At 41.6% G+C, this 27,985-nt stretch overlaps 1 protein-coding gene and 1 long non-coding RNA gene across 4 annotated transcripts in view; one reads left to right on the top strand and one right to left on the bottom strand.

The window, feature by feature from the left end:
- Positions 1–7,674: 7,674 nt before the first annotated feature.
- Positions 7,675–12,306, top strand: dnajc28 (DnaJ (Hsp40) homolog, subfamily C, member 28). 3 transcript variants are annotated; one of them, XM_061775484.1, is made up of 2 exons: positions 7,675–7,995; positions 9,743–12,306. In XM_061775484.1, exon 2 carries the CDS (start codon positions 9,757–9,759, stop codon positions 10,888–10,890), a length of 1,134 nt encoding a protein of 377 aa, XP_061631468.1. In that variant the 5' UTR covers positions 7,675–7,995; positions 9,743–9,756; the 3' UTR covers positions 10,891–12,306. The 3 variants fall into 3 exon arrangements, with proteins under 3 accessions (XP_061631468.1, XP_061631467.1, XP_061631469.1); XM_061775483.1 differs by having other exon boundaries at positions 7,677–8,123; XM_061775485.1 differs by lacking the exon at positions 7,675–7,995 and adding an exon at positions 8,149–9,500.
- Positions 12,307–12,397: 91 nt separating this feature from the next.
- LOC133479050 (uncharacterized) overlaps positions 12,398–27,985 on the bottom strand; it is a 58,270-nt gene continuing 42,682 nt past the window's right edge. The window contains exons 5-7 of the long non-coding RNA XR_009788818.1: positions 21,917–22,113; positions 17,872–18,096; positions 12,398–12,944 (exon numbers count right to left, since the gene is read on the bottom strand). This is a non-coding gene — a long non-coding RNA (uncharacterized LOC133479050). The remainder of the gene's footprint in view (positions 12,945–17,871; positions 18,097–21,916; positions 22,114–27,985) is intronic.

Below are 27,985 nucleotides of genomic sequence, written 5' to 3'. Positions count from 1 at the left end.
CCAGCAGGGGACCTGTGACACTCTTGAGGTGGTCCAGCACGAGACGTTCAAAGGACTTCATGACCACAGATGTCAAAGCGACAGGCCTGTAGTCATTCAGACCTGAGATTGCAGGTTTCTTGGGGACTGGGATGATGGTGGAGCGTTTGAAACAGGATGGAACTTCGCACATTTCCAGTGATCTGTTGAAGATCTGAGTGAAGACTGGCGCGAGCTGGTCCGCGCAGACTTTGAGGCAGGATGGGGACACGTGGTCCGGGCCTGCCTCTTTGTTAATCTTTTGTTGTTTGAAGATGCGTCTCACATCCTGAAGATGCGTCTCACATCCTAGCGAGCGATTATCGTGTGTTGTGGGCTGTGTTAAGAGTAACCTTTCCTCCTCTATCTGCTCCGACAATTGAAAAAAGACAATTGGGTCAGATTTGAGCATTTTCCCTTCATTCTGATCAAAGTCTGCATAGGCAGAATGATCAAATGTCGGTTAAAAAAAAAATGCAAATGTTTATCCTATGGTGTGAGGTGTGTTAAGAGTCATTATTCCTCCTGGTTTGTTCAGATGATGGTCAAGTGGATGATCGTGAATATTCACCTGCATACACACGTCCCAATGATAATTGGGGCTAATTTTTGCATTTTTCAATTTATCTTACCTTTCACTCAAAATCGGCAAATGACTGATTATCAGATGCCCCTAAAATATTATCCTTATCTTGCGGTGCGGGATGTGTCAAGAGTGATTGTTTTGTTCCAGATGGCTTGGAAAAACGGTCGGAGCCAAGCAGGATACACACTTGCCAATGATAATCGAGACTAATTTGTGCATTTTTCCGTTCCTTCAAGTCAGCAAAGGCACGATTATCGGATGTCTCTATATGACGATCCTGAGCGATTATCCTTTGGTGTGGAATGTGTTAATAGTGAGTTTTCCTCCCCGGTTTTGATCAGCAAAGGGTTATGGCTGACAATTGTAAATGTTCAACCTGTTCGGTATTAATGATCGCAAATCTATCGATCAAAGGTTTGATTGTCGGACGTCACTAAAAGATTGTCCTGAGCGATTATCCTATGGTGTTCGCTCAGGATCATCCTTTTGTTTTTTTGTTTTTTTAGTTTTTTTAAATACGCTTCACACACCTCACACCAAAAGAAAATCCCTCAGGATCATGTTTTTGAAATCACTCTTAACACATCCAACACCAAAGAACAATCGCTCAGAATTATATTGTAAAAAAACAAATAATAACTGTTAAGACAACTCAGACCACAGAACAATCGCTCATGATAATTTTTTATTTTAAATCACTCCCAACACAGCTCACATCAAAGGATAATTGCTCAGGATAATCTTTGAAAGAAAAAAAAAACACTCTTAACACATTCCAAACCACAAGCTCCTAATATATTTTTTAAGAAACACCCCCAACACACCCCACACAACAGGATAGTCGTTCAGGATAATCTTTTACGGACAAATAATCAGGTAATCCTTACCTTTGCTGATTTCGATCGCTAAGAAGAGAAAATGCTCACATTTGGCCCGATCGTTGGTATGTGCGTACCCCGCTTAAATGATCCTGTTTTTGCAGATTCCCAAATTGCCCACATTGACAGACAGTCCTCAAATGCAACGCCTGACCAACGTGAGTCTTAATGAATTAATTTCGTTTTTCTTTTTGTTTGCGATGTTGCTATGTATCCTCTTAAAATGATTGTGTTCAACTCAAATTCCACAACACACCATAGTTCGCTGAGATCATCCTGAATGGGAAAATACAAATGAAGTTGCATCGTTTTTGACTTTACACTTGTTTCCACAGTAGCAGCATGTCCATCTGAAGTTGTCGCTCTCACCAAAAATAGTCCAAATGTTCGCTTTCAGGGTCTCCAAGGTAAGAAAATCAAATGTTCGAGTAGTAGTGAGTTAGCAGTGAGTCTTGGGTGTTAAACTCCACACTGTGGTCACAGCCCCTTAAACAGAGGCGGCTTCCCTGCAACTAGTACAGGAAAACTACGATCACTGCATAGAGTTCTAGGCAGTACTCGAGCAGCAGAATTTTGGACCAGCAGGAAGGTCTTCAGAAGGATCAAATTGGTCTTCTACTGCAATAGCAGTACTTGTTGTCTGCAGCTACTATATGGGAGAATTATTTCTTGTCGGAGTTCTAGGCAGTACTCTCGCAGGAGCAATTTGCTCCAGTAAGGGGCCTTCAGAAGGATCGACTTGTAGCTGTCTGCAGCCAGTACAGAAGAACTAGGAGTCACATGTCATAGTTCCAATCAGTACTCGAGCAGCAGCATTTTGGACCAGCTGGAGGGTCTTTAGATTAAGGATGTCGTTGATCTTATTCTGTGCGGGGTTGTTGCCGATGTTGTAAATGCAGCTGCATTGTGTCCAATGCTAAACATGTGCCACTGCTAAATCTGCTCAATCTTCCTGTTTTCGCAGCTGTCCGAATCGACAGTCGTTGAATGCAACTCCTGACCAACGTGAGTCTTTTCTTTTTCTTTTTGTTTGCTATTTTGCTAAGTATCCGCTTCAAATGAAGCGGTCTTCAACTCGCATGTGTGTGAGTGAACGTCAATTGTATTTTTGACTTTGTTTCCACAGTATGCCCCGCGACTGACTGGCGACCAATCCGGGGTGTAGTCGGCCTTTCACCGGGGATGGAGGCTCCCATGGTAGCTGCACGTCCACCTGAAGTTGTTGTTCTCACCCAAGAGGGATCAAAGGTTTTTGACGGTAAATAAATCAAATGAACTAGTTGTCGCCCGAGGTGGCAAAAAGTGGTAATAAAAAAAAAAAGAAAAAAAATAGATACTTATTATTAGAATTAATATTGTACCTAAATTTCTCTATGTGTTCCAGAATGTTTCCCTACCATCTCCTCCTAAGCTTTTTATACAAATCAGGAAGCTGTTAATAGTTTATATCACAGGTGTCAAACTCAAGGCCTAGGTGCCAGATGTGGCCCGCCACATCATTTTATGTGGCCCGCGAAAGCAATCAATCGTGTGTCAACTTTGATGATTCTTGCAAAAATCTGAATTGTCATAATTAACAAATAATGTTGTGATAGTGCATGCATTTTATTTTACCAAAAACCTTTTTACAGTAACTTGAACAATGGCTGAACAAACTATTATCATTGACCTTTGATTTTTAAAACTGCTTATCCATCAATTTGTTGTGTATTTGTAAGGCGATGAAACATGTTTATGGTTTATAATGTGGCCTGTGACAAAAATGAGTTTGATGCCCCTGGTTTATATGTAGAAATAGCAAATCCAGACTTGGATTGTCCTTGTTGTACCTGACGTACCTGCCACTGTGGAGGTCTAAAAATGCCCAGATTTCCATTTGTTCTATTGGACTGTGGCGCTAAGATCCATGACATTTTACTACTCTGTAGCTGCAGACTCACCACTCAAGCTCAGGGACTGAAATTAACACTCCCTTCATACTTATATTCAAAGTCAACAACAAAAAACTAATTGCAGAACACACACAAAAAAAAATCTAATTCTTCAACATATGATAAGTATATGTGGAGATGCCTAGACAGAGACTTTTACATGACCCAAATAATTTATTTACTGTATATTCAGCCCAATTTGGGGCAATCAACAAAGTTCTCAACCAGCAGAGAAAAGGCTGCCTTTAAATTCTGACGAAATAGCGGAACAATCCACAATCTCTGTCTACCTGATTCAGAGGTGCTCATATGCTGCAAAATTAATTCCACCCGAATAAAAACATACATTTTAGATCCCTCCAAAAGAGAAACTTAATAAGAATGAGTCAAAATGATCAGTTGACGAAACATACCCAAACAGCATGAGAGAGCTCTTTGTCAGCTCTCTCATGCTGTTTGGGTAAGTTTAAACAACTGATTATTTTGACTCGGACAGAGGGTATAATTTGTGATTTCTATAACTTCATGGTATCTCAAAATTTTGAGCGTTCCAATGACAGACTTAAGGTCTGGACTTTTTTTTTTTTCCTGTCACAGGAAGATTGGCAGGAAGCATGCACTCTGGCTCATTCACACCAGGTCTATTAACACACATCTACCATTGATTCAGTTTGCATGGTTGATGGACAATGCTGATATTTGTGATTAGGGCTGTCATGATCAAATGTTTTTGGAATCGATTATCCAATAGATATTCCGTCCAGTACTTGAGTAATCGCACCCCCCCCCCCCCCCACCCCTCAATTTGTAAATGATTTATATATATATTTTAAAAAAAATTATATATATATATTTTTCTGCTGGACTAACATGGATTTTATTCTCATTTATGAGGGCTGGACTTCTATATGCATATGTTGGTACTGAGTCTATGGTATAAACTGAGTCCAAGATGTGGGATGACAAAATCAGCCTTTTCTAAACAGTTAGCATTCACGACTAGCATTAGTGCACTATTGATTACCATTTTAGGTTAAAAAAATGCTAACTACCATTCAGCTCACTCATACATCATGTTATATTTACATTACACATCTAATAGTCTCTTAAATGACTTACAGACGCTCCTCTGTAGTTTTTGGCACAGTTTATCAGTGGCTCAACACTGAATCCGTCTGCAATAAATGTCCGTGTGAAACATTGGTTCTGGCGGTGCAAACATGTTGCAGCTTTGTTTTATTTTATTAATTTATTGTTTTGTCCCAGTGGAGCTTCGAGGCAGAAATTCTGTGTCAACCTATTTTTGAAATCGCGTTTGCTAAGTTATTCGATTTTTTTCCCCCCAGCCCTATTGCTGAAGCCACAAAAAAAGAGATACTTTGCCATACAGCTATGGAGAAAGACTTCCACACGGCTTCGAGGAAATTCTGGTCCACCATCCGGTGTCTCAGGAGAGGGAAGCGGTGCACCATCAACACTGTCTATAGTGGGGAAGGGGCGCTGCTGACCTCGACTCGGGACGTTGTGAGTCGGTGGGGAGAATAGTTCGAAGACCTCCTCAATTCCACCGACATGCCTTCCCATGAGGAAGCAGAGTTTGGGTTCTCTGAGGCGGGCTCTCCTATCTCTGGGGTTGAGGTCACCGAGGTGGTTAAAAAGCTCCTTGGTGGCAAGGTCCCGGGGGCGGATGAGATTCGCCCGGAGTTCCTAAAGGCTCTGGATGTTGTGGGGCTGTCCTGGTTGACATGCCTCTGCAACATTGCGTGGACATCGGGGACAGTGCCTCTGGATTGGCAGACTGGGGTGGTGGTACCCCTTTTTAAGAAGGGGGACCGGAGGGTGTGTTCCAACTATAGGGGGATCACACTCCTCTGCTTCCCTGGTAAGGTCTATTCAGGGGTGCTGGAGAGGAGGGTTTGTCGGGAAGTCGAATCTCAGATTCAGGTAGGAGCAGTGTGGTTTTCGTCCTGGCCGTGGAACAGTGGACCAGCTCTACACCCTCGGCAGGGTCCTCGAGGGTGCATGGGAGTTCGCCCAACCAGTCTACATGTGTTTTGTGGACTTGGAGAAGGCGTTTGACCGTGTCCCTCGGGGAGTCCTGTGGGGGGTGCTTCGAGAGTATGTGGTACCGAACCCCCTGACATGGGCTGTTCGGTCCCTGTACGACCAGAGTCAGAGTTTGGTACGCATTGCCGGCAGTAAGTCGGACTCCTTTCCAGTGAGGGTTGGACTCCGCGAAAGCTGCCCTTTGTCACAGATTCTGATGATAACTTTTATGGACAGAATTTCTAGGCGCAGCCGAGGTGTAGAGGGGCGTCTCTGCTTTTTGTAGATGATGTGGTTCTGTTGGCTTCATCAAGCCGTGACCTCCAACTCTCACTAGAGCGGTTCGCAGCCGAGTGTGAGGCGGCTGGGATGAGAAGCAGGACCTCCCAATGTGAGACCATGGTCCTCAGTCGGAAAAGGGTGGCGTGTCCTCTCCAGGTCGCGGATGAGATCCTGCCCCAAGTGGAGGAGTTCAAGTATCCTGGGGTCTTGTTCACAAGTGAGGGAAGAATGAAACGGGAGAGCGACAGGCGGATTGGTGCAGCGTCTGCAGTGATGCGGACTTTGTATTGGAGCTAAGCCGAAAGGCGAAGCTCTTAATTTACCGGTCGATCTACATTCCTACCCTCACCTATGGTCACGAGCTGTGGGTTGTGACCGAAAGAACAAGATCCGGATACAAGCGGCCGAAATGAGTTTCCTCTGCAGGGTTTCTGGGCTCTCCCTTAGAGATAGGGTGAGAAGCTCGGTCATCCGGGAGGATCTCAGAGTAGAGCTGCTGCTCCTACACATCGAGAGGAGCCAGGTGAGGTGACCGGGGCACCTGATTTGGATGCCTCCCGGACGTCTCCACGGGGAGGTGTTCCGGGAACGTCCTTCTGGGAGGAGACCCCGGGGACGACCCAGGACACGCTGGAGAGACTACGTCTTTCGGCTGGCCTGAGAACGCCTCGGGATCCCCCCGGAAGAGCTGGATGAAGCGGTTGGGGAGAGGGAAGTCTGGGCGTCCCTGCTAAAGCTACTGCCCCCGCGACCCGACCTCGGATAAGCAGTAGAAAATGGATGGATGGATGGAAAATTCCATACAGGAAAATACATAGGACCTGTTTATACAGAAATCTCCAAATGAACTTGAATTGAACATAATATTTTTTGTTTGTTTTTGTTTTTCACAGCGGCATCACAGCCACCAGCAGTTAATGTTCTCACCACAGTTTCAGAGGAAGCAGCTGAAGATGACGACAATGATGAGGACAATGAGCATAACAGTGATAATGACAGCTATGATGACAGCTATGATGACAGCTATGATGACAGTGACGACACCATAGTTGAAAACGTCTTAATGTTCTGTGCAAAAGCGATGAGGAAAATATACATCCAGGCTTGCAAATTTGGCAAAGAAATTTTTTGACAGAAGAACGATCCTGACCTTGTCGATGCAAAACTGTACTGGAAGGGTAGAATAAATGGAAATGTGAATTTATGTGGGGGGCCATGCAAGGCGGTGCCAGGCCCACTGGGAGAGATTCAGTCCATCCATCCATCCATTCTCAACACCGCTTATCCTGTTCAGGGTCGCAGGGCGCTGGAGCCTATCCCAGCTGACTTTGGGCAAAAGGCGGACTGCACCCTGAACTGGTCGCCAGTCAGTCCCAGGGCACATATAGACACGGACAACCATTCACACTCACATTCACACCGTCACTGAGTGGAAACTGAACCCATGCTGCCCGTGCCAAAGTCAGGCGAGTGCCCATTTGAATAGTGTTTTTTGAATTTTTCAAATTGATGTTGTTTTACTGTAATTGTGATTTTGTATTCAATTAAATGTATATGTATTTTTTACATACAATGTTGTTTTTTGAATCAAAATTAAAATGTCTAAAATTTTTTATTTCACTTATAAAAAATAGTTTATTTCATTTTATTTGTTTTTTCCATTTAAGACAGTATTTGTTGAGTAATTAAACTTGAATATAATTTTTAATGTCTGTTTGAATTTTGTATTAAAATAAAAATGTACTTAAACTTTTGTTCTCTTTTATTAGATTTTTTTAACCATTTTAATTTAGTTCTATTTTACTTCTACATACATTTTCATTGTCCTTTTTTATTTTGAATTACATTTTGTTGTTTTTTTCATCTGACTTTTTTATTTAAAATTAAATGAATAATGTTATACACATTTTTATTGTCGTTTTTATAATAAATTACGTTTTGCGTTTTTTCCTATATATTGTGTTTTATTTTTATTCAAACTTAAATAATTGTTTACCTTTTATTTAGTTTTATTGTTAAACAGTATTCTGAATTGTTACTGCAATAAATGTATTGAAACTGTTTTATCTTCCTTAAATTTGTTTCGTTTGGGTGTTGTAAAAGTCATTCTGTTAAACCATGACGAAAAATTCGACTGGACTGCTGTATACGCTCCGGTCCACCAGATGTCCCCATTGTACTTTCCTCACCAACTACCATTGAAAAGCAAGCAAACGAAGAAGAAGTTTGCTGCAAATCAACCTCCACAGAAACGGTTGATGCCATTTTCGCCTCGTATTTGTCATTACATGTCTTTTTAAATTGTTTGCACGGAGTAAATTGACATGCCAGTGTGGGTTTTTACGTGTAGCCCTCGCTAGCATTACGACGGATTTACTGGAGGTAATTAGTTTGGCATACTTGATGACCCACCGGCTAGGTAGCTCCTAGCTAGCGGAAGTTTATCATCCGGGCATTTTTTGACGTCGATGATATAAAGGCCACATTATTTCTGTTATTTTTTACAAACAAAAAGAAAATAGTATTTAGTGGGGACATTATGAACACTTGACTTTATAAAGTTGTATGCTGTTTCTGGAGTCGATCCTTGTTTACATACCCATTTCTGAAAATGTGTGCGTGGTAGAACGAGTGGTTTTCATGCCTGCCTCACAGTTCTGGGGTTATGGGTTCGAGTCTCCAGCCTTTCTGTGCGGAGCGTGTACTTTCTTTTGCATCTGTATGCGCTTGTGTTACCTACGTATTCCAAAATCAAGCTAGCTAGCCTAATCGAAGACTGAATGCTTGTTTGTCGATATGTGTCCTGCGATTGAATGGCTGGGGACCAGTCCAGGGTGTCCTCTCTTGCTCTTGATCTTTGACACCAAGGCTGGATTTGCACCAAGGTCAAAGTTCCCAATTGCCATTAAATGTCTACACTGCATCTAATTTTGGGGACATTTGTAATCTATATCCATGTACAAGCATCACATCTCCTATGTCATACAGGCATTGCCAGAACATATAAAACAACCTGCATCCGCAGACACCCAAATTGCGTGTAAACTGCACTGGTTTCAACCTCGCACTACATGGACGTAAACAATCAGTTGACCTGGGCTTTGTCTTCCCCTCCATTTTTTTTTAAATTAGGGTAGCCTCTGCATTGCTCCACATTATGTTGCCTCTTATGTAGCGTATTAAGACAATACTGAATTGTCTATGCATCGCTGTCATTTAGATTTACAGATGTTTTTTTTTTTTTTTTTTAAATGTACTGTATTTGTCCTTCTAGAGCAGATGCGTGTGTTTTTGTCACAAATCATTGTGGCATTGACAGTGTATCCTATTGATGTGTTGATGCTCGATTTTTGATTAATTAATTTTTTTACTAATTTTGAAGAGGTCTGATTTAAATCTGAATATATTCTAATCCATGTATTTACACTGCCATGATGTATTTGACTCAACTGTACCACTTGAGCACAAAAAGATCTGGATTGTTTCATGTGTTGTGTCGGTGTGTAAACAGCCAAATGTGATGTGTGCCACAATTGTACATGGTAATAGACAGTCCCAAAAAATCAGAACTCGGCATTGAATTGGAATTGGGAACTTTGACCTGCAGTGTAACTCCAGCCTTAGTGTCACTTTCAGTTTAAATCCAGCCTTAAACCAGCCAGCCGCACACCGTACGATGTGGTTGAACAAGCCTGAACTGGACAATCGCGAACAAATTAAAGTTAGGACAGGAGACACTGAATAAAGCCCAACAATACAGTAAGCTCACCCCTCACAAGTCACCTTTTTTGTTTTTGTTTGTGTGTGTGATTAACCTATCTTCAATTATTACTCTTACTAATTAAAACTAATTACTATTCAAAGCTGGGTTTAGGGTAAACAAAAAATCTGATGTAGGCAATTAATCGAAATAGTGTCACTTGAACCATGCAGTTTAAAACCAGCCTGCTTCTTGTTCTTTGCTTGGGCCACATTATAATAGTTGCGTTTGCTCCTTCCAGGAGGGCGATGAGAAATGAATTCCCTTCTCCTGGTGCCCTGTAACTTCTCGCATCATGGCTCCTTCCTGCTGCTCCGTTCTGGCCGGTCCTGCTGGCTCAGAACCCTGAGTGCCAGACTACAGATCAGCAACAACCTTCGAGAGAGCTACCGGCTGCTGCAGCTGCCAGAAGGCGAGACCGTCAGCCCTGAACGGGCGAAGGAGTCATTCCTGCACCTGGCTAAGCTCTACCATCCGGACTCTGGCGCGCCCACTGCTGATGCGGCTCTCTTTGCCCGGGTGGAGGAGGCCTACCGCTCCGTGGTGGCACACCACAGCGAGGCTCGGCGGCAGGATGCTGCGCAGGACGAGGACAAGGACCTGTCTTCGGTTGTTGCCCCTCAACATAGACACTACCTCAGCTACCAGGGCGTGGGCTCGGGCACCCCCAGCCAACGCGAGCGCCAGTACTGCCACTTCCGTGCCGACAAGGCCGCCGAGCAAGTTCTGCACTACCGGCAGAGGGAGCACGAGAGGGCGGCGGCTGCCGACGGTGCGTTGGTAGAGCGGGACGTGCGGCAGCGCAGCAGGAGCATCAAACTCACCCAAGCGGTGGAGCGGTTGGTGGAGGACCTGATCCAGGAGTCCATGGCCCGGGGGGATTTCCGCAACTTGAGTGGCACTGGAAAGCCGCTCAACAGGTTCCAGCACAACCCCTATGCTGACCCAATGACACACAACCTCAATCGCATCCTCATGGACAACGGCTATCAACCACCCTGGGTGCTCAGGCAGCGTGACATCCGCGAGGCCGCCGCTCGTATCCGGGGCGAGTTGCTGGACGGGCGGGCCGGGCTGGGCGAGCCCCTCGGCCCGACAGAGCGTCTGCGCTGGGTTGAGCTGTGCGCCCGCGCCGAAGAAGCGCTAGCGAAGCTCAACAAGATGGTGGACAGCTACAACCTGATCGTGCCCATGCTCCAGATGCAAATGGTGCAATTCAGCCTGACGCGGGAGGTGCGGCGTGCAGAGGAGGCGGCCGGACAGCGCCGACTTGAGCAGCGACAGAGGAGGAAGGAGGAGAGGAAGAGGGTCAATGCTGCCAATGTCGCCGCCAATTCTGCAGGTGCAAGGCGAAGTCTGGTGTCATGGATACCAAGCTGGCTCAAATGAATGACACAAAACATCACTTTAATTTATTTATAAGGTTGAACTTTGATATCATGGACCAACATTCAAAACAATGTTTGACTTCCCTTTAAATGTTATTTCCAACCTGAAAAGACACTGAAACAGCCAGAATCCCAGCCTGGAAACTACAAGTACAACAATTAATGGATTAATTGACAACTATTTTGATAATTGATTAATCACTTAGAGACCTTGTTTACCTTAAAATTGTCCAAATCCCTGTAATTTTAGCCTCTCAACACTAATAGAGATGGGTACCTTTCTCTTTTGAATAGTAAAATTGATCAGATTTCTGTAATCCTCCAGGAGGGTAGATTTGATTATCTTTGTGTTGAACCAAAATAAGAGATTTGCAAAGATCTGCTTTTACTTTGGAAAACAATGATACATATTTTTGAGAATTTTCTGACATGTTACGGACAAAACCAGCAAACTGAATCATAATAAATTTGTGCATTTTCTGCACTGTCAATTTGAAATAATGTCCTGTTTTTTAACAAAGGGATGTAAATGAAAAAATGTTTTTTTAGACATTGCGCAATTGAAAAAAAATAATTGAAAGATTAATCAATTATTAACATAATTGTAAGTTGCAGCCCTACTTGAAACCAGCCCACATCGTAGAAGGACGCAGTGGTACCGTTAGAACGCTCACCCCTCCAAATCTTTATCGCATATGTTATTTCCAAAAGAGTCTAAATTCTGATGAGTATAATTATCAATTTATCAAACAATTTATCTCTCTCCCATTAAAAGTTATTTGCCACTCATGGCTTGGACACTTTCCTTACATTGTAGATGTGTTTGGTACTGTTGGAAAGCTCACCATGAAAATGTTTAATTCATGGTGATATGACTTTCCTTTCAAAAGTTTTTTTTTTTATCCACCAACCACCAAAACAGATCCATGGACTGTAAAAACAGCCTAAACCCAACTACGACACTTCCCTCAGGTCGTACCGTTGGAAAGCTCACCTTCTGAAATGTGGGGGTACAAGGTAAATTTATACCAGAATGACTTTTACTTTAGAAGTTAGTTTTACCTGTAACAGTACACCAACAACCAAAACAGATCCACAAAGTATGAAAACAGCCTAAACCCAATTTAATGATCTGCAGACAACCTAAACATCCCAGATCCCGGCCTGGACACTTCCCAACATTGTAGAAGGATGTGGTTGGTAATTTTGGAAATTCCACCTCTAAAAACAGGAGTGTAGAAGTTTAATTTATTCCGCTATGACTTTACTTTCAAAAGTTATTTCCAACCGTAACGATAGGCCCTAATCCCCAAAACAGATCCACCTTCCACTGAAACAGCCTAATTCCCAACTTGGACATTTCCCAATAACGTAGAAGGTCACAGGGGAGATTGTTGGAAAGCTCCCCCACTCAAAATTCACAACAATCTTTTAAAATTGTGTGTTTATTGTTGTTGTGTACATGCAACATTACGATGCAAATTACTACTGTGCAAATACAGACTCTCTGGGGTAACTAGACTTTAATGTCCGAGAACACAGGTGTCAAACTGGTGGCCCGGGGGCCAGATCCGGCCCGCCACATCATTTTACGTGGCCCGTGAAAGCAAATCAAAATCGCTAATTGTGTTCTGGTGTAATACCATTGAGATATTTACAAGCATTTTTTTGTTACCAATCCCCCTTTGAAAAGAAATGTAATAGTTGAAAAGCATGTTTTCATAGGCTTCTGATTTCAAAACTGGTTTTCATCAATGTGTTGTGTATACTGTAATTACACTGTATGAGGTAATGTTTCTTTAATATGGGTTCACAGTCGTAGCAGGTCTGGCTATGTACTGGTTGTTGGTATGGGCCCTGGAGTGGATGAAACTGAACATGACAGTGAAGGGAAAGATGCTGAACTTGCCGAGCACAAGGACGATGTAAAAGACGTGTTGGCGTGGTTCTTTGTAGACAGTGCAGTGGTTCTATTGAGGCAGGGATGCAGCAGGGAACTCATCTCAGTGCTGTGGATTTGAGACATTGCCACCCTCTGCTGGACACTCCCAACGACTGTAAGGTGAGCACAACATAGAATTGCCATTTTGTAACCTGGTGAAAATTTAGTTTATTTAAAATGTATAAATTTAGTATTCGAGGGCAAGATTTCTCAAATTTTTTCGGTCCAGGGACAGTGTAATCCTCACGGCTCTTAAACATGACTAACGTGTACCCTTAAATGCCATAGGAATTAAAAAGTTGCATATTATTACAATAACTGATATATTTAGATCAAATGAGTTGTAATGAGAATAAAGTTGTAGTTTTTCAAGAACAATTTTTCTATCTTTACAAGAAATATATCTTTCGAGATAAATAGTTGTAACCTTATGAGAATAAAGCTGAATTTTTCCAAGCTAAAATCTTTACATTATGAGAGGTAAAGTTTAACGAGGGAAGAAAGTCATATTTATGTGATTTAAAAAAATAAAACTTTCTAAAGTAAAAAGCAACTTTATTCATGCAGTGATGTCAGATTTATGTGACGATATGTCACAATCATATCAGAGGTTTTAATTGGGCCAAAGCTAAGGTAGGTAGGAGTAATTGGTTGCAATGGTGCGCCGGTCCCATATGTACCGTAAACATACCATTTTTTAAAAACAGGTTAAAAACTCACTCACTCACACCCACTGATTTTTTGTTTTATTTATTTTTGTTTTTAAAGGCCCTAGTTTCAGTGATCAATTTTTGCCTTACGTATCGGTGACTGGTATCCGCAGTCTTCACGAGTACCCAATACCTTGAAATAAGGCTGGTATTGGCTCGTTACTGATATCTGGTATTGGTATTCGCCCATGCGTGATTATTAAACACATGACAAATTCTGCGAAATATTCAATTCAATCAGTCAATATTACCGAATAAGAATATTGGAAAAATATGTACTCTGTTCCCTCCCACATTCCATAAACAGACATGTTATTTTCACTGAACACTCTAAATTGTCCTAAGGGGTGAATGTGAGTGAGTGTGAGTAAGTGTAAATGTTCTACTTATATGTTCCCTGTGATTGGCTGGCGACCAATCCACACTGTACCCTGCCTCTTGCCTGAAGTCAATTGGGATGGGCTCCAGGATGGACAGATGTCGGATGTTTTTGTTCTCGTGTAGTTGGTGGTGAACACGCAAGGACTACTGAACAATGTCTCATCCGAAACATGACATATATGATACGCTATTGTGCGGATAAGTGCATTCTTGCAACATTTCCAAAAGAATAATAGCATGATCCAGTGAACAGACACAAATTTACAGCGTGCTATAAAACCACATGAATACACAGTGCATCATAAATAACACAGTTTATCACATTTTCTCAGTGCCTCCTACTGAGGAGATTATTTTTCTGCAGCGGGAATTTGCTTGGAAAACATTTGAGGACACATGACAAACATATGATGTTCCAGATGTGTTTCATTGTGGCAGAGGTAGTAGAAATCCCCACACAGTTGAGGCCGGGGCTTAAGTTAAACAAGGTCAGCGTGACATGCAAATGTGCTTGTTTGCGGATAATATTTTAGCGCTTGCAGTCTCTGCTTTGAGTCAAAAAAACATGGAACACTGGTGGGCTCAGACAGGCTGGACTAAACAACGACTGACAGCTGTTGAAGGCCACTTAGTGGTGGAGGAGTTCGCAATAAAAAGAAAGCACACACTGATGGAAATAATGATTTGATCCCCTGCTGAATATGTAAGGTTGCTGACTTACTTTTTTTTTGTTTTTTGTTATGGTTATATATGAAAATATTGAAGAGATTTCAAAAGACATCAGGGACAAGATTGTAGACCTGCACACGCCTAGAACGGGTTACAAAACAATCAGCAAAAGGCCTTGTGAGAGGGTGACAACTGTTGGCGTGATTATTCCAAAGTGGAAGACATACAAAAAGTCTGTCTGGAGCTCTAAGCGAGATCTTGCCTCATGGATTGAGGATGATCATGAGAAAGTTAAGGGAGCCGCCTGAAAGTCCAAGGCAAGAACTTGTGAATGGTCTCAACGCAATTTGGACCTCAGTTACCAAGAAAACAGTTGGTAACACATGACTGTGCCGAAACAGACTTAACTGTACATCTTGCAGCATCCGCAAAGTTCCCCTGCTCAAGCAAGCACTAGTATAGGCCCACCTTAAGATTGCCAGTGAACATCTAAATTACTAAGCGAAAGCTTGGGGGAAAGTGCTGTGGTCAGATAAAAGCAAAGTTGAGCTATTCATTTCTTTTGCGCGTGAGTAAGCTGCAAAATTCAGCATGGGATCAAACAATTATTCCCTCTAATGTATCTGTTCCTAAGTAAAGAACCATCGTGGCCCAGAAAGACTGACAGCTCCCAATGTGTCCAAGTTAACTTTGCATACTACACTGCATCAAAACATTTGTGGATTACACAAGGAAAAAAACACCACAAATCAACTTTCACTATCTTAAAACTTAAAAGCGACTTTATAAAGCCATCTAAGTGTTATTTCTTTGACAGTGAAGGCGTAACTCACTGGAAAAGTATTTTTTTTCCTTTTTTCTCTCCCATCTATAAGCACTGGAAAGTGTAAAGACAGCCAGGAGCTCCTGTCTTTATTCATATCCCACACCTCATTTGTATACAGAAATACCACCACCTGTTTCAAGAAATCACTGGACAGGGAAAAAAAATATAGTGTGAGAAAAGAGTTGTGAATCATGACAAATATGACAAGATCATGTTGCAACAACCCAAATGGCGATTAATGATTGGAAGTGTGGTTTTTCTGGCAAATGTGTCAGTAATTTGTAACATACAAGTGAACCTCCAAAGTCAAATGGCAAATTTGGACTTCATGCGAAATGTCAGTAAATCTTGTGAAACTTCAGTTTATTGAGCAGCTAGTATTAATTTGTGACATTGGAAAACGTCTGGCTGTTCGACTTGTACTTATTTTTATAAGAGCAAAACCAGTTGAGGCGGCACGGTGGCCGACTGGTTAGCACATCTGCCTCACAGTTCTGAGGACCGGGGTTCAAATCCCGGCCCTGCCTTTTTGGAGTTTGCATGTTCTCGCCGTGCCTGCGTGGGTTTTCTCCCGGTACTCCGGTTTCCGACTACATCCCAAAAACATGCAGGGTAGGTTAATTGAAGACTCTAAATTGCCCCTTGGTATGAATGTGAGTGCGAATGGTTGGTTGTTTATATGTGCCCTGCGATTGGCTGGCGACCAGTTCAGGGTGTACCCTGCCCCTTGCCAAGAGATAGCTGGGATAGGCTCCAGCACGCTCTCAAACCTAGTGAAGATAAGCAGAACGGAAGATGAATGAATAATGAACATCCAATCTTTTTATCTAGTCGTTAATATTATAAAAACAGATGTGCCTATGAATATTTTCTTTCATCCTGGTCATTTAATTCTCAGGGCATTGAATCAATCACAACTGGAATGTTCGGTTCTCATCCAAACAGGCTTCGTCAGTTCATGGAACAAGGCTTAGTTAGGACACACTAGCCAGTGTTTGTGTGGAAGACTCAACTATTTATGCTCCAACTTAGAGGCATGCCCCACACCTTTGGAATGCAAAAAAGGGGGAGAGGCATTAAGCCGCCTGGCCGAGAGGCCATTGTCAGTCCACCTAAAGTTGTGAGGTGCATTCAGTTGTAAAGTGGTCGTGGAGACTATCTAACGCTCAAGGAGGCTGTGCTGGAGGCAGAATTCTTGAGTTTCTTTGGAATGGATGAAAGGACGCATTGTAAGTAGGAGATAGGTGATGTTGTAAACCCCCCCTCCTCTGTTAAGTAATGGTTTTTCCACCTTTGTGTATATGGCTTCTCACACCTCTTTTAAACCATCTGTCTTCCCTGAATATACACATTTTTGTCCTAAAAAAGTGCTGTTTCTCTTTGAGGTGCAGGTAGACAGCTGACCTAAGGAGTTTGAATGTCTGTGTTGTGCCATGCGTTTGCTCAGTGATTGCTTGGTTTCTCCAATGTATGTATCTGTGCATTCTTCGCTGCACTTGACCGCATGTGTCAGATTGCTTTTCTGCGTGTGTGGTGTCCGGTCTTTGGGGTGTACCACCCTTTGTTTCAGAGTTTTACCAGGTTTGAATTGTACGGGAATGTTGTGTTGGTTGAAAATCCTTCTGGGTTTCTCAGACAGATCTACTCCCCGGGCCCTTCAGCTACCCCTACTTCAGTGTGTGTGTTCACTGTGTTGGGTAAAATGTAGATAACAAATTTCGTGTGCATGCATGCATGTTCATGACAATAAAGGTGATTCTTATTTTTCTTCTTCTTCTTGAGGGGTTGAGGACTAAGACCAAAGTAGGTTGAGATCCTGTCAAAGGCAAGACTTTAAGGGGTCGAGACTAAGAATAAGACTAAGGTAGATTGAGACCAAGTCAAGGCAGGTCATACACTAGTCAACACCAAGACTTAGAGGAACCAAGACTTACCTACAAAATGTCCTTGTTGGCAGAAATAACACAATTAATTGTAAAACCAAGACCCACCTCTAGTACTACAACCTAATGTCACTGGTGATAAATGTGAGCATAGAGGTGTATCTAAACTTCGCTTTCTTCTGAACATTTGGAAGGTAGCTGTGTTTCTGTATAACTTCCCAACTGAACTTCCTCACCTCGTCTTTGTATACCAAGCTCCTTTGTAAGCACTTGGTTCTTCTTTTAAAGACAAAGCCTCTCTTCTCATTCCAGAGTCTACAGATGAGCTGCTGCTGTCTTTGCATGATGTTCGCTGCATCCCAATGAGCGAGCATTCGCGAGGGGTGTGGGAGTTGAATGTCAGTCACTAGCCGGTAGAGGAAGCAAGTACTCACATGCTGTACTTCCGTAGAAGTAGACTAGTAAAAGTGAAAGTATTGATTCAACTCATACTTAAGAAAAACTAAAAAAGAGCAGACTCTGACATGTAATGTAAACAGCAAGTTGAAGATCGGGTCGAGTGCAAGAGTACCTCTTTGCCAGCAATGTCGTCCGGCTGAATGGAACCAGTGTTCACCCTTTCCTCTATCTGGCAGCATCCCATCTTCAGCAACTATCTGCTGCCCTTTTGATTAGATCGGGACGACAGAGAGGCCTATTCGCATTGAGGTCTCCGTCACGGCGAGGCTGCGAACTGCCACCACTGAGGTCATGCCTCGTTAGGGGAAGCAAGGCGCTACTGTTTCCCCCGAGCGGCCTACAAAACATAAGCAGTTAACGTCGGCTGGTTTTTCCAAGGGATCCGGCCGGGCTAGTGAGGATCAAAAGCGAGACCACCTGGAACCTGTCTTGGCACCAATCGCTGCTCGCGGAGGGTCGAGGGCCTCTGGGAAAACCCACTTGTCCATTCTGTTCAGGCGACTGTTTTTGCCATCCAGACTCAGAATGTTATTTTATTTATGGATGGACAGACTGATACATCCATCGATACTTTATTCATGAAGACGGGTTAATTGACTGTTACAGTAGTCTCCACAATGAAACAACACAAGGCAAAGAAGACATGCCGAATTATTAATAAAATAATATGAGAAATATGCAAAATGTTAAACATAGCATCTATACAAATCTTTTCAAATAGAAATAAATTCTAGATCATAATTGCAGTGTGATCTACTCCGGAAAAAGATATGTAATGAGACTAACTGCAAATCCAAAGTATTGTAGCTGGTGTAGACTTCGAGGAGTTCAAACAAATGATGAAAACATTTTCAAAATGTGTGTATTTTTCATGATCGATAACATGTGCCAAACTAGTTTTCATTCACATGCTTAATAACACTTCAAAATGCTTAATCTATCATAATCGTTTTGACTTTCCTCCCTTTTCCTTCTCAATGGACTATTCCATCCTTTGACCGTGCAAGCGCTGACTTGATTCGGGAAGATCAAAACAAACTTCCTGGTGTTATTGTGAGGAAAATAAGGGGGAGTTACTCCAGTGGAACGGAGAAGAGGAGAAGGCGTGAGAAAAAGCAAAAATGTTTTAATCAAAAACTACCAAATGTTCCAACCTTTTTCACAGCGACAGAGAACAAAGAGCCAGACCCTCTTGCCAGTAGCAGTCGCGCTGCTTTCATTATCAGCTGAGGAGGATGCAGCCGAGATAAAGTGGAGAATGACACAAGTGACGTTTTTCATCACACACAAAGATGAAAGTACTTTCATCTTTGTGAATACTGTAACCTACATGCTCTCGCCCCATGGCACTGGCCCAAACGGCTGGAATTTGGGGTCACAGTGCCATCGGGAGAGAGCATGTCCGTTACAATAGTCACCGAGTATTAAAGCGGTCGGAATCGTAAACTATATTAAATGTTGATTCGTGTTCTTATCAAATACAATAAAAGAGTTCAGATGATTCACTTGTTAGGTATTAATCCTCAAGAATGATTTTCTTTTCAGTGTGTATACGTGCACTGCAATTTATGACTTTCGTCTTATTGTCTCTTTGTTATATTTTGTGTTTTACTCATTAATTTCTTTGTTGTTTTTTTTTTTGGAAACTGTTTTAAATTAGTTGTTTAAAGAAAAGTTTTAAGTACATTAGAATTTTTTATTTTATTTTATTTTATTATTTTTTTTAAGATCTCCCTGCAACATACAGTGGGTATGGAAAGTTTTCAGACACCCTTACATTTTTTACTCTTTGTTATATTGCAGCCATTTGCTAAAATCATTTAAGTTAATTTTTTTCCACATTAATGTACACACAGCACCCCATATTGACATAAAAAAAGGAATTGTTGAAACTTTTGCAGATTTATTAAAAAAGAAAAACGGAAATATCACACAGCCATAAGTATTCAGACCCTTTGCTCAGTATTTAGTAGAAGCACCCTTTTGAGCTAATACAGCCATGAGTCTTTTTGGGAAAGTTTTTCACACCTGGATTTGGGGATCATCTGCCATTACTCCTTGCAGATCCTCTCCAGTTCTGTCAGGCTTGATGATAAATGTTGGTGGGCAGCCATGTTCTAGTCTTTCCAGAGATGCTCAATTGGGTTTAAGTCAGGACTCTGGCTGGGCGATCCAAGAACAGTCACTGAGTTGTTCTGAAGCCACTCCTTCGTTATTTTAGCTGTGTGCTTAGGGTCATTGTCTTGTTGGAAGGTGAACCTTTGGCCCAGTCTGAGGTCCTGAGCACTCTGGAGAAGGTTTTCATCCAGCATATCCCTGTACTTGGCCGCATTCATCTTTCCTTTGATTGCAACCGGTCGTCCTGTCCCTGCAGCTGAAAAACACACCCACAGCATGATGTTGCCACCACCATGTTTCACTGTTGGGACTGTATTGGACAGGTGATGAGCAGTGCCAGGTTCTCTCCACACATGCCGCTTAGAATTAAGGGCAACAATTTATATTTTGGTCTCGTCAGACCAGATAATCTTATTTCTCACCATCTTGGAGTCCTTCAGGTGTTTTTTTTAGCAAGCTCCATGTGGGTTTTCATGCATCTTGCACTGAAGAGAGGCTTCCGTCGGGCTACTCTGCCATATATCCCCGACTGGTGGAGGGCTGCAGTGATGGTCGACTTTCTCGAACTTTCTCCCATCTCCCGACTGCATCGCTGGAGCTCAGCCACAGTGATCTTTGGGTTCATCTTTACCTCTCTCACTAAGGCTCTTCTCCCCCGATTGCTCAGTTTGGCCGGCTCTAGGAAGGGTTCTGATCGTCCCAAACGTCTTCCATTTCAGGATTATGGAGGCCACGGCGCTCTTAAGAACCTTAAGTGCAGGAGAATTTTTTTTTGTAACCTTGGCCAGATCTGTGCCTTGCCACAATTCTGTCTCTGAGCTCTTCAGGCAGTTCCTTCGACCTCATGATTTTCATTTGCTCTGACGTGCACTGTGAGCTGTAAGGTCTTATACAGACAGGCTTTCATAATCAAGTCCAATCAAACACAGCTGGACTCCAACGAAGGTATAGAACCATTTTAAGGATGATCAGAAGAAATGGACAGCACCCGAGTTAAATATATGAGTGTCACAGCAAAGGGTATGAATACTTATGGCTGTGTGATATTTCATTTTTTTTTTTTTTTTTTTTAATAAATCAGCAAAAATTTCAACAATTACGTTTTTTTATGTCAATATGGGGTTCTGTTTGTACATTAATGGGGCAAAAAATAAACTTAAATTATTTTAACAAATGGCTGCAACATAACAAAGAGTGAAAAATTTAAGCGTGTCTGAAAACTTTCCGTACCCACTGTATTTACAAATGCGCCAATGTTTTTGAAAGGAAACAGTCTAAAAATATTCTGCCAAGGGGTGTAACAAGAGCAAGTGAAAGTGTTGGAACATTTGGAGCCAGAATTCCTATTTCCTGGGCCAGTAGTGTATTTTGGCGCATATCAGAGTTTTGTGCAAGAGGAGGTCAATGTGGATGGAGAGAGAGTTCAACTTGTTTCTTTCTCTACTTGGCGAAACAAAAGAAGGAGATTCTATCTGAATCTGCTCTTTGTGGATAGAAAACACACCCAAAACACATGTATAAGTTACAATTGTGGTTTGGTGTTTGTTTAATGTGTTACATTGTACAAAGAGGAGTATTTCGAAAAAAGGAGACTGTTCATACTCTCTGGTTGGGAATAATGGTGATTCTTTGTTCCAAATTCACTGTAAAGCAGACCTATTATAACAATTTAAAACATTTCCCATGTGTTCTATTAACATGTCTGGGACATCCTTTCATCAAAATACCCCAAAGATCAAAACTTGGCACCCCTTATTTCTTGTCTCCAGAAAATTCCTCTAATGTGAAAACCCACCACCCACCCTATTACTATAGTTACCAGGTCCCTGAGTGGCAACCATTATCCCTGTACCGTGATCATGTGTGGTGGGGTGTAGTGCATTAAAATTGGGGAGACTGGTGGGAGTGAGGTGAGACAGTCACAGGGCAATAATGACCTGTAACCGTCACCCCCCACCCAGTGCCAGTCCCCCAGGGGGCCCTGAATGAGATGTAAATGTGTGAAGTATGTACAGTGTGTGAAGTAAGAGGCTTGACACCTGCAGGTCCGGACCGGCCCGACCGGCTGGCAGAACACGGTGAAAAGAGGGGCAGCACCACCCATGAGGGCAACACGGACACAACCAGACGCAAGAGGTGGAGGTGGAAACAGGCCCGGCATCCCCAGAAGCCCACATTGCAGATCCAGGTTAGGGGTTCAAGTGCATGCAAGTGACCCTATGGCGTGCAAAGGGGTCTAAAATGAAAAGATATGATTTGGTCAGATTGCATTACATTTACATTACAAATTACATTAAATTACATTTCTGGATAACATTCTTTCCCATCCAAACAGAATCAATCAATTATCAGACTTGCACTGACAGTAGTGAGGCAGCAGAACCAGTCAATGCAAGACCTAGTCTAAAAATCTCTGTTCTTCTAATAGCCAGCTAACTCATATTGTAGATAGAGATGAAACAGTATCATGATTAGCATTGCCATAATAGGCAGAATAATAGTTATTAAATTTTGTCTCAATTGAACCTCATTGTACTAAATACAGCCTAAGAAAATTTGATCAAATTTTCCAGTCAAACATCTTTGGAAGCATAAAGATGCTTATTCGTTTATTTTGTCATGATCACCTTGAGTGTGGTCGTTAAAACGTTGAAATCCTAGCTTGGGTGTCAATGTCAATCTAGATAATGTATATACTGTTTAAGATTATAGTGCCACCTGTTGCCTTCCAATTGATTATTTTTTTGGGTTTGTTTACCCTGGAGAAAGGAAAAGTATTATGTATTTTTTACTCACTCCTATGACAAGACAGCAGAATGTGGTTATTTTCCTACCATACTTTCTAACCTCAAGCATCTAACCAACGTGAAATCACAGAAGAAATGACTCTGTGCTTTTATGGCTTTCCATCTCAGAAATGCCGTTTCGGGCCAGCTCGCATATTTGTGTGGGAACTACCCCCGGCGGACTACTTTTCACAGCCATTTAATTTTCACGACCTATTCTAATGTAGGTGCTTTTGAGTGGTTGTGAGAAAGCTGCCAGAAGAGGAGGCAGAGGGACACGACTATGGCTGCTTTTCGGAGTGGACCAAAAGTTAGAAGACGAAGTGGTCCTGGCAAGAAGTCCTGGTTCCTGCAATTGAAAACTGGCTAATCATCGTAATTAGGCTATGTAGTGTCTATGAGGCTATGTAGACGTCAAAGTCAGTTAAAGTTATTTAACCACCACACTCATAATGATCGTGGCAAAATAAACACATCTTTATATGCTTCCAAAGAGTGAGTGACCTGATCCTCCATTTGTTTAAATGGAAAATCTGATACAATTATTTTAGGCTGTATTTACTACAATAGGGTTAAATTGACACACAATTGAATCAATATTGTTCTGCTTGTTAGGCCAGGAAAGCAAACGCATGAAATCAGACATGCTCAGATCCAAATCAGGACATGTGGATAAAAATCACATAGAATTCTAACAATGTGATGGCAGTGTAAGCAAACAGGTCAAATACAGTGGAACCTCGGGCTATGAATTTAATTTGTTCTGTGACGCCGTTCTCGAACTAAAATGTTCACAAACCGAGGTAATGGTTCCTATTGAAATGAATGCACATGTAATTTATCTGTTCCAGCCACAGAAAAACTTTATATTTACCTTATTTTGATCATTGTGTGGTTAAAAATAAAAACTGTAGTAGAGAAATAGGTGAAAATCATGTCTGATGATTAAATAACTGGGTTCGCTTGCAAGTTACAGTGCAGTGTTCGGAGCCTTCTATGGCCATGCCAAGACTGTTGGTAAACCAAATAACTATGTAACCCCAGCTATTGTTTTTTCATTGCTCATAAACCTAATTATATACGCTGTCCTTACCAGTCAGGCATCATCAAAATCAAGCACCAATTGTTATACAGGTACAGTATGTCCAATGTTTGTGCAATGGCTGATTGATTTTACATCACAATTGCTTGTTCTTCACCCTTAGACAGTTTGCATGTTGGTTACACCTGCAACTATTGTAAATGTGGTGAGACAAAACCCAAATCTGAAAGTGAGCGTAGACATTCAGTGATATTTATTGTTCCAATAATTAGTTTAATAGGACCCAAATGGTCAACAAAACACTTTCATGCTCACATGAAAAATTGGGTGACTTCAAACAAAAGGTGCTATGTATCGAAGTTGTGTATGACATCAAGATGTAAATATCTGGTACTAAAAGATGAAATGTTCAAATCTTTTGATCTCAAGCAAAAATGTTTTCACTCTACAGCATCCGACGATGGCTATCTGACTTTCTCATGATTTTTCTCTGCTTTTCTCTGTCGTTTTAAAATAGTTCAGATCAGAATCAGAATCAGAATCAGAATCATCTTTATTTGCCAAGTATGTCCAAAAAACACACAAGGAATTTGTCTCCGGTAGTTGGAGCCGCTCTAGTACGACAAGTAGTTCCTGTCCTTCGTCCACGTAGTGTTCACTTTTAAGCTGAACTGACCGCACAAGCCTTCGTTTGCAAATGAACCGAGACCACCTGTTTAAGCGATCTTGGTTCATATGTTTGGTGCATACCACGGTCCAAAGGGTTCACACTTGATGAATGATCGTGGAAATGGTACTGAAGTGTCTCGGTCCGTATGATTAATGCACACCAAAGTTCGAAGGGCTTAGAGCTTGATTTTTATCAGAGAAATCCCACCCATAGTTCACTTTCCAACGGATCAAGACCACCTCTTTTAGTGGTCTCTGACTGTATGGTTGGTGCACATAAGGGTACGAAGGATTGAAGTGGTCCTTCTCCATATGTTTGGTGCACACCAATATTTGAAGGGTCTTAAAGATGTCTTGGTTTGAAGGTTTTCTACACACCAGGATTTAAGGGTTCTCACTAGATTGTTATTCGAGAAACGGCACAAAAGAATGCGGCCTTGGTCCATGTGTTTGGTGCACACCAGGGTTTGAATTGTTGAAGTGGTATTGAAGTGGTCTCAGTCCATATGTATGGTAAACACCATCGGTTCTAGTTTTTTATTTTTATTTTTTTTTACACTTGATTTAACGATCGGAAAGTTACCATTATTGATTGATGGAGCAAAACCACCTCTTGAAGTGTCTTGGTTCATGTTCGGTGAACTCAGGGTTCGAAAGGTTGAAGTGGTCTTGGTCTGTAATGTTTGGTGCACATCACGGTTGGAAGAGTACCCACTTGATTGTTATGACAGGAATTGCACCAGAGATTGTTCGCAAATGGAGCAAGACCACCTCTCAAGCCGTCTCGGTCCATGTTTGGTGAGCCCTGGGGTTCAAAGAGTTCACACTTGTCTTGTGAACTCTTTTGATCCCTGGTTGTTTTACTGCTGCAAACCTTCCCCTCTATCAGCCTGACCTGGACCACGCCGAAGGGAACCGCGATTTGGCCAACTACAACACTCTCCATGGTGGGCCTGAGGACCTGTAAATTTCACTGGCTGCACTCAAACTCAAACCAAAGTGATCCAACGGTACTCCCTCAAACTGGGTGCAACAGAGGATTTGGCATACCCCACGACAGTCTCTGCAGGGTCCCATAAATTTGTTGGTGCTGCGGCTAGGGTAATGTTGCGTAAAACTTCGCCTAAAATCTCATCCCTGGTAGCCTATTTATGGGCTCTTTCACGCCTGAGCTACTCTCAAAAGCCTTTCATTATTTGTGCGCCATTTAGTTTGGTGTGTACAGACGTGAGATTCCTTAGGTCATACACTTTCCAGTCCTCTACAGTGTTAGGAGGCAAACAAGTGATCAACTAAACTATAGGGTGTCTAGACGTCTACTTTTGCTTTTTTTTTTTGGCTGGGATTCAAAAATGATCAATTATCTTAGTCTGTATTGTAAAAAAAAAAATCCCTATTTATTGTGGGATTACGTTCTGGATACAATATGGAGAGGCCAGATAAAACAACATTTGTTTTATAGTTTAAGCCGTAATATACCCCTCCCACTCACTGTAATCACATTGAAAAATATTTAAACACACTTTTTAAACACACTGTAAATGTTTCTATAGAATAACAAAAGAAAATTGCTGGGTGAAATAGAAAAATACACGATATAGCAGGACTACTAAAGGTAGAGGCGGATTACTGTATTCATTTAACTTTTGCTAAGCCACACCCCGAAATGGAGACCGACCAATCACAGCACAAGAAAGGACTTATACTTAAAATGGACAGCTGTGGCTCAGTTGGTAGAGCGAGTCGTCCAGTGACTGAAGGGTCCGCTGTCAAAAGTGTCCTTGGGCAAGACAATGTACCCTAAATTGCCCCAGTGGGCCTGCCATGAGCGCTATCCATGGCAGCAGCTCCTCATTGGTGTATGTATTGGTGAATGTAACTTTATAAAGCACTTTGGACAGATAAAGCGCTATATAAGTGCACTCCATTTAAATGACGTTCTCGGAGCACCTTGCAAATTGATATTCACTTACCTGCTCACATGCAGGCGGCACGGTGGCCGACTGGTTAGAGCGTCAGCCTCACAGTTCTGAGGACCCGGGTTCAATCCCCGGCCCCGCCTGTGTGGAGTTTGCATGTTCTCCCTGTGCCTGCGTGGGTTTTCTCCGGGCACTCCGGTTTCCTCCCACATCCCAAAAACATGCATTAATTGGTGACTCTAAATTGCCCGTAGGCATGACTGTGAGTGCGAATGGTTGTTTGGTTTGTATGTGCCCTGCGATTGGCTGGCAACCAGTTCAGGGTGGACCCCGCCTCCTGCCCGATGACAGCTGGGATAGGCTCCAGCACGCCCGCGACCCTAGTGAGGTGAAGCGGCTCCGAAAATGGATGGATGGATGCTCACATGCATGTAGTCAGTAGTCATGCAGTCATTTAAGCCTCCCGCAGCACTTTGGGCTCCTCCATTGTTGACCTGTGAGCAATCTGTAGACAGTTTAAGTGACTCATAAACTCTTTCTGGGAAATTCATCCAATCAAGACTTCAAAGAAGTACCTCATATTTAACAACTCACACACAAGTCAAATAAAGTCATTAATTCAATTACCATTATTTTCTATGGAGGAAAATGTTCTTACTGTACCATACTGTATATGCAAAAAATGTTGCGATTTCAAAACTTTAATTAATCTGTCCCCTGGGGCCAACTGTCGCCATCACAAAACTTTAATTAACTGTACAAGCAATGTTTCAAAGAAAATTTTTAACAGTCCTGTCATGCAAGTGTAAAGTCAAGTTGACTGCTGGTAATAAGGTTTACATTTAAAATTTTGTAATTTAAGAATTTAAATTTTGAATTTTCAGTGTTAAATTTTATTTTGTTTTTAGTTTATTTTTAAAACTCAGTATTACAAAGTTTATTTTTTTCTTAAAATCAATATGTAATTTTTTTGTTTAAAAAATGATTTATAGTATATATAATATATAATGTAGGTGAATATATGTGTATATATGTGTGTGTGTGTGTATATATATATATATATATATATATATATATATATGTGATTTGAAAATCAATTAATATGTTATTTTATAATTTTTACTTCATTTCAATATTAAGATATACTGCTACCAGTCAAAAGTTTTATTTTTATTTTTATTTTATTTTATTGAAAGTCAATTAGTTCAAGTCCAATGAATAGCCACACAGTTATGGGAACTTCCACAACAGTTGGGAAGTACTTTCTGAAGAATATTTTATTAAGATTTTAGCGATAATGCCACAAGTGTGTTCAGCTGTTGTTTCTGCCCAAGGTGGCTACGTTAATGATTCACAGGTTAACAATACATTTGTTTGTAGATTGATTCCATGATTTCTTTTGTAATTTTAATGGTTGTTCTGTGTTTTCATTTCAGATTAAGATGAGAAATTGAACTGCCTAAATTTCAATTTTAAAAAAGCTGGAAAAAATGGGGTGTTCTAAAAATGCTCACCAGTAGAGTATAAAATGTGTATATTAGATAATTTGACACTTTTTTTTAAATGTATTTTTAAAAATGTAAAAAGTTATACAGTATAAAATGTGTATTCAAAGTGTCCCTTCCGTCAGTTTTCTTAATTTTTCACTGTTGACCCAAGACAAAATTTTTGCGCAGGGGCCCCTCCATTAAG

The sequence above is a fragment of the Phyllopteryx taeniolatus genome, chromosome 6 (genome assembly GCF_024500385.1).
Source record: "Phyllopteryx taeniolatus isolate TA_2022b chromosome 6, UOR_Ptae_1.2, whole genome shotgun sequence".
NCBI classification, from domain to species: Eukaryota; Metazoa; Chordata; class Actinopteri; order Syngnathiformes; family Syngnathidae; genus Phyllopteryx; species Phyllopteryx taeniolatus.
Note: the sequence above shows the minus strand (reverse complement) of the source record. Positions and strands in the feature narration are given on the sequence as shown.

Coding starts and splice junctions, on each gene's coding strand:
- dnajc28 (XM_061775484.1), top strand. CDS start 9,757: ATGAATTCCCTTCTCCTGGTGCCCTGTAACTTCTCGCATCATGGCTCC.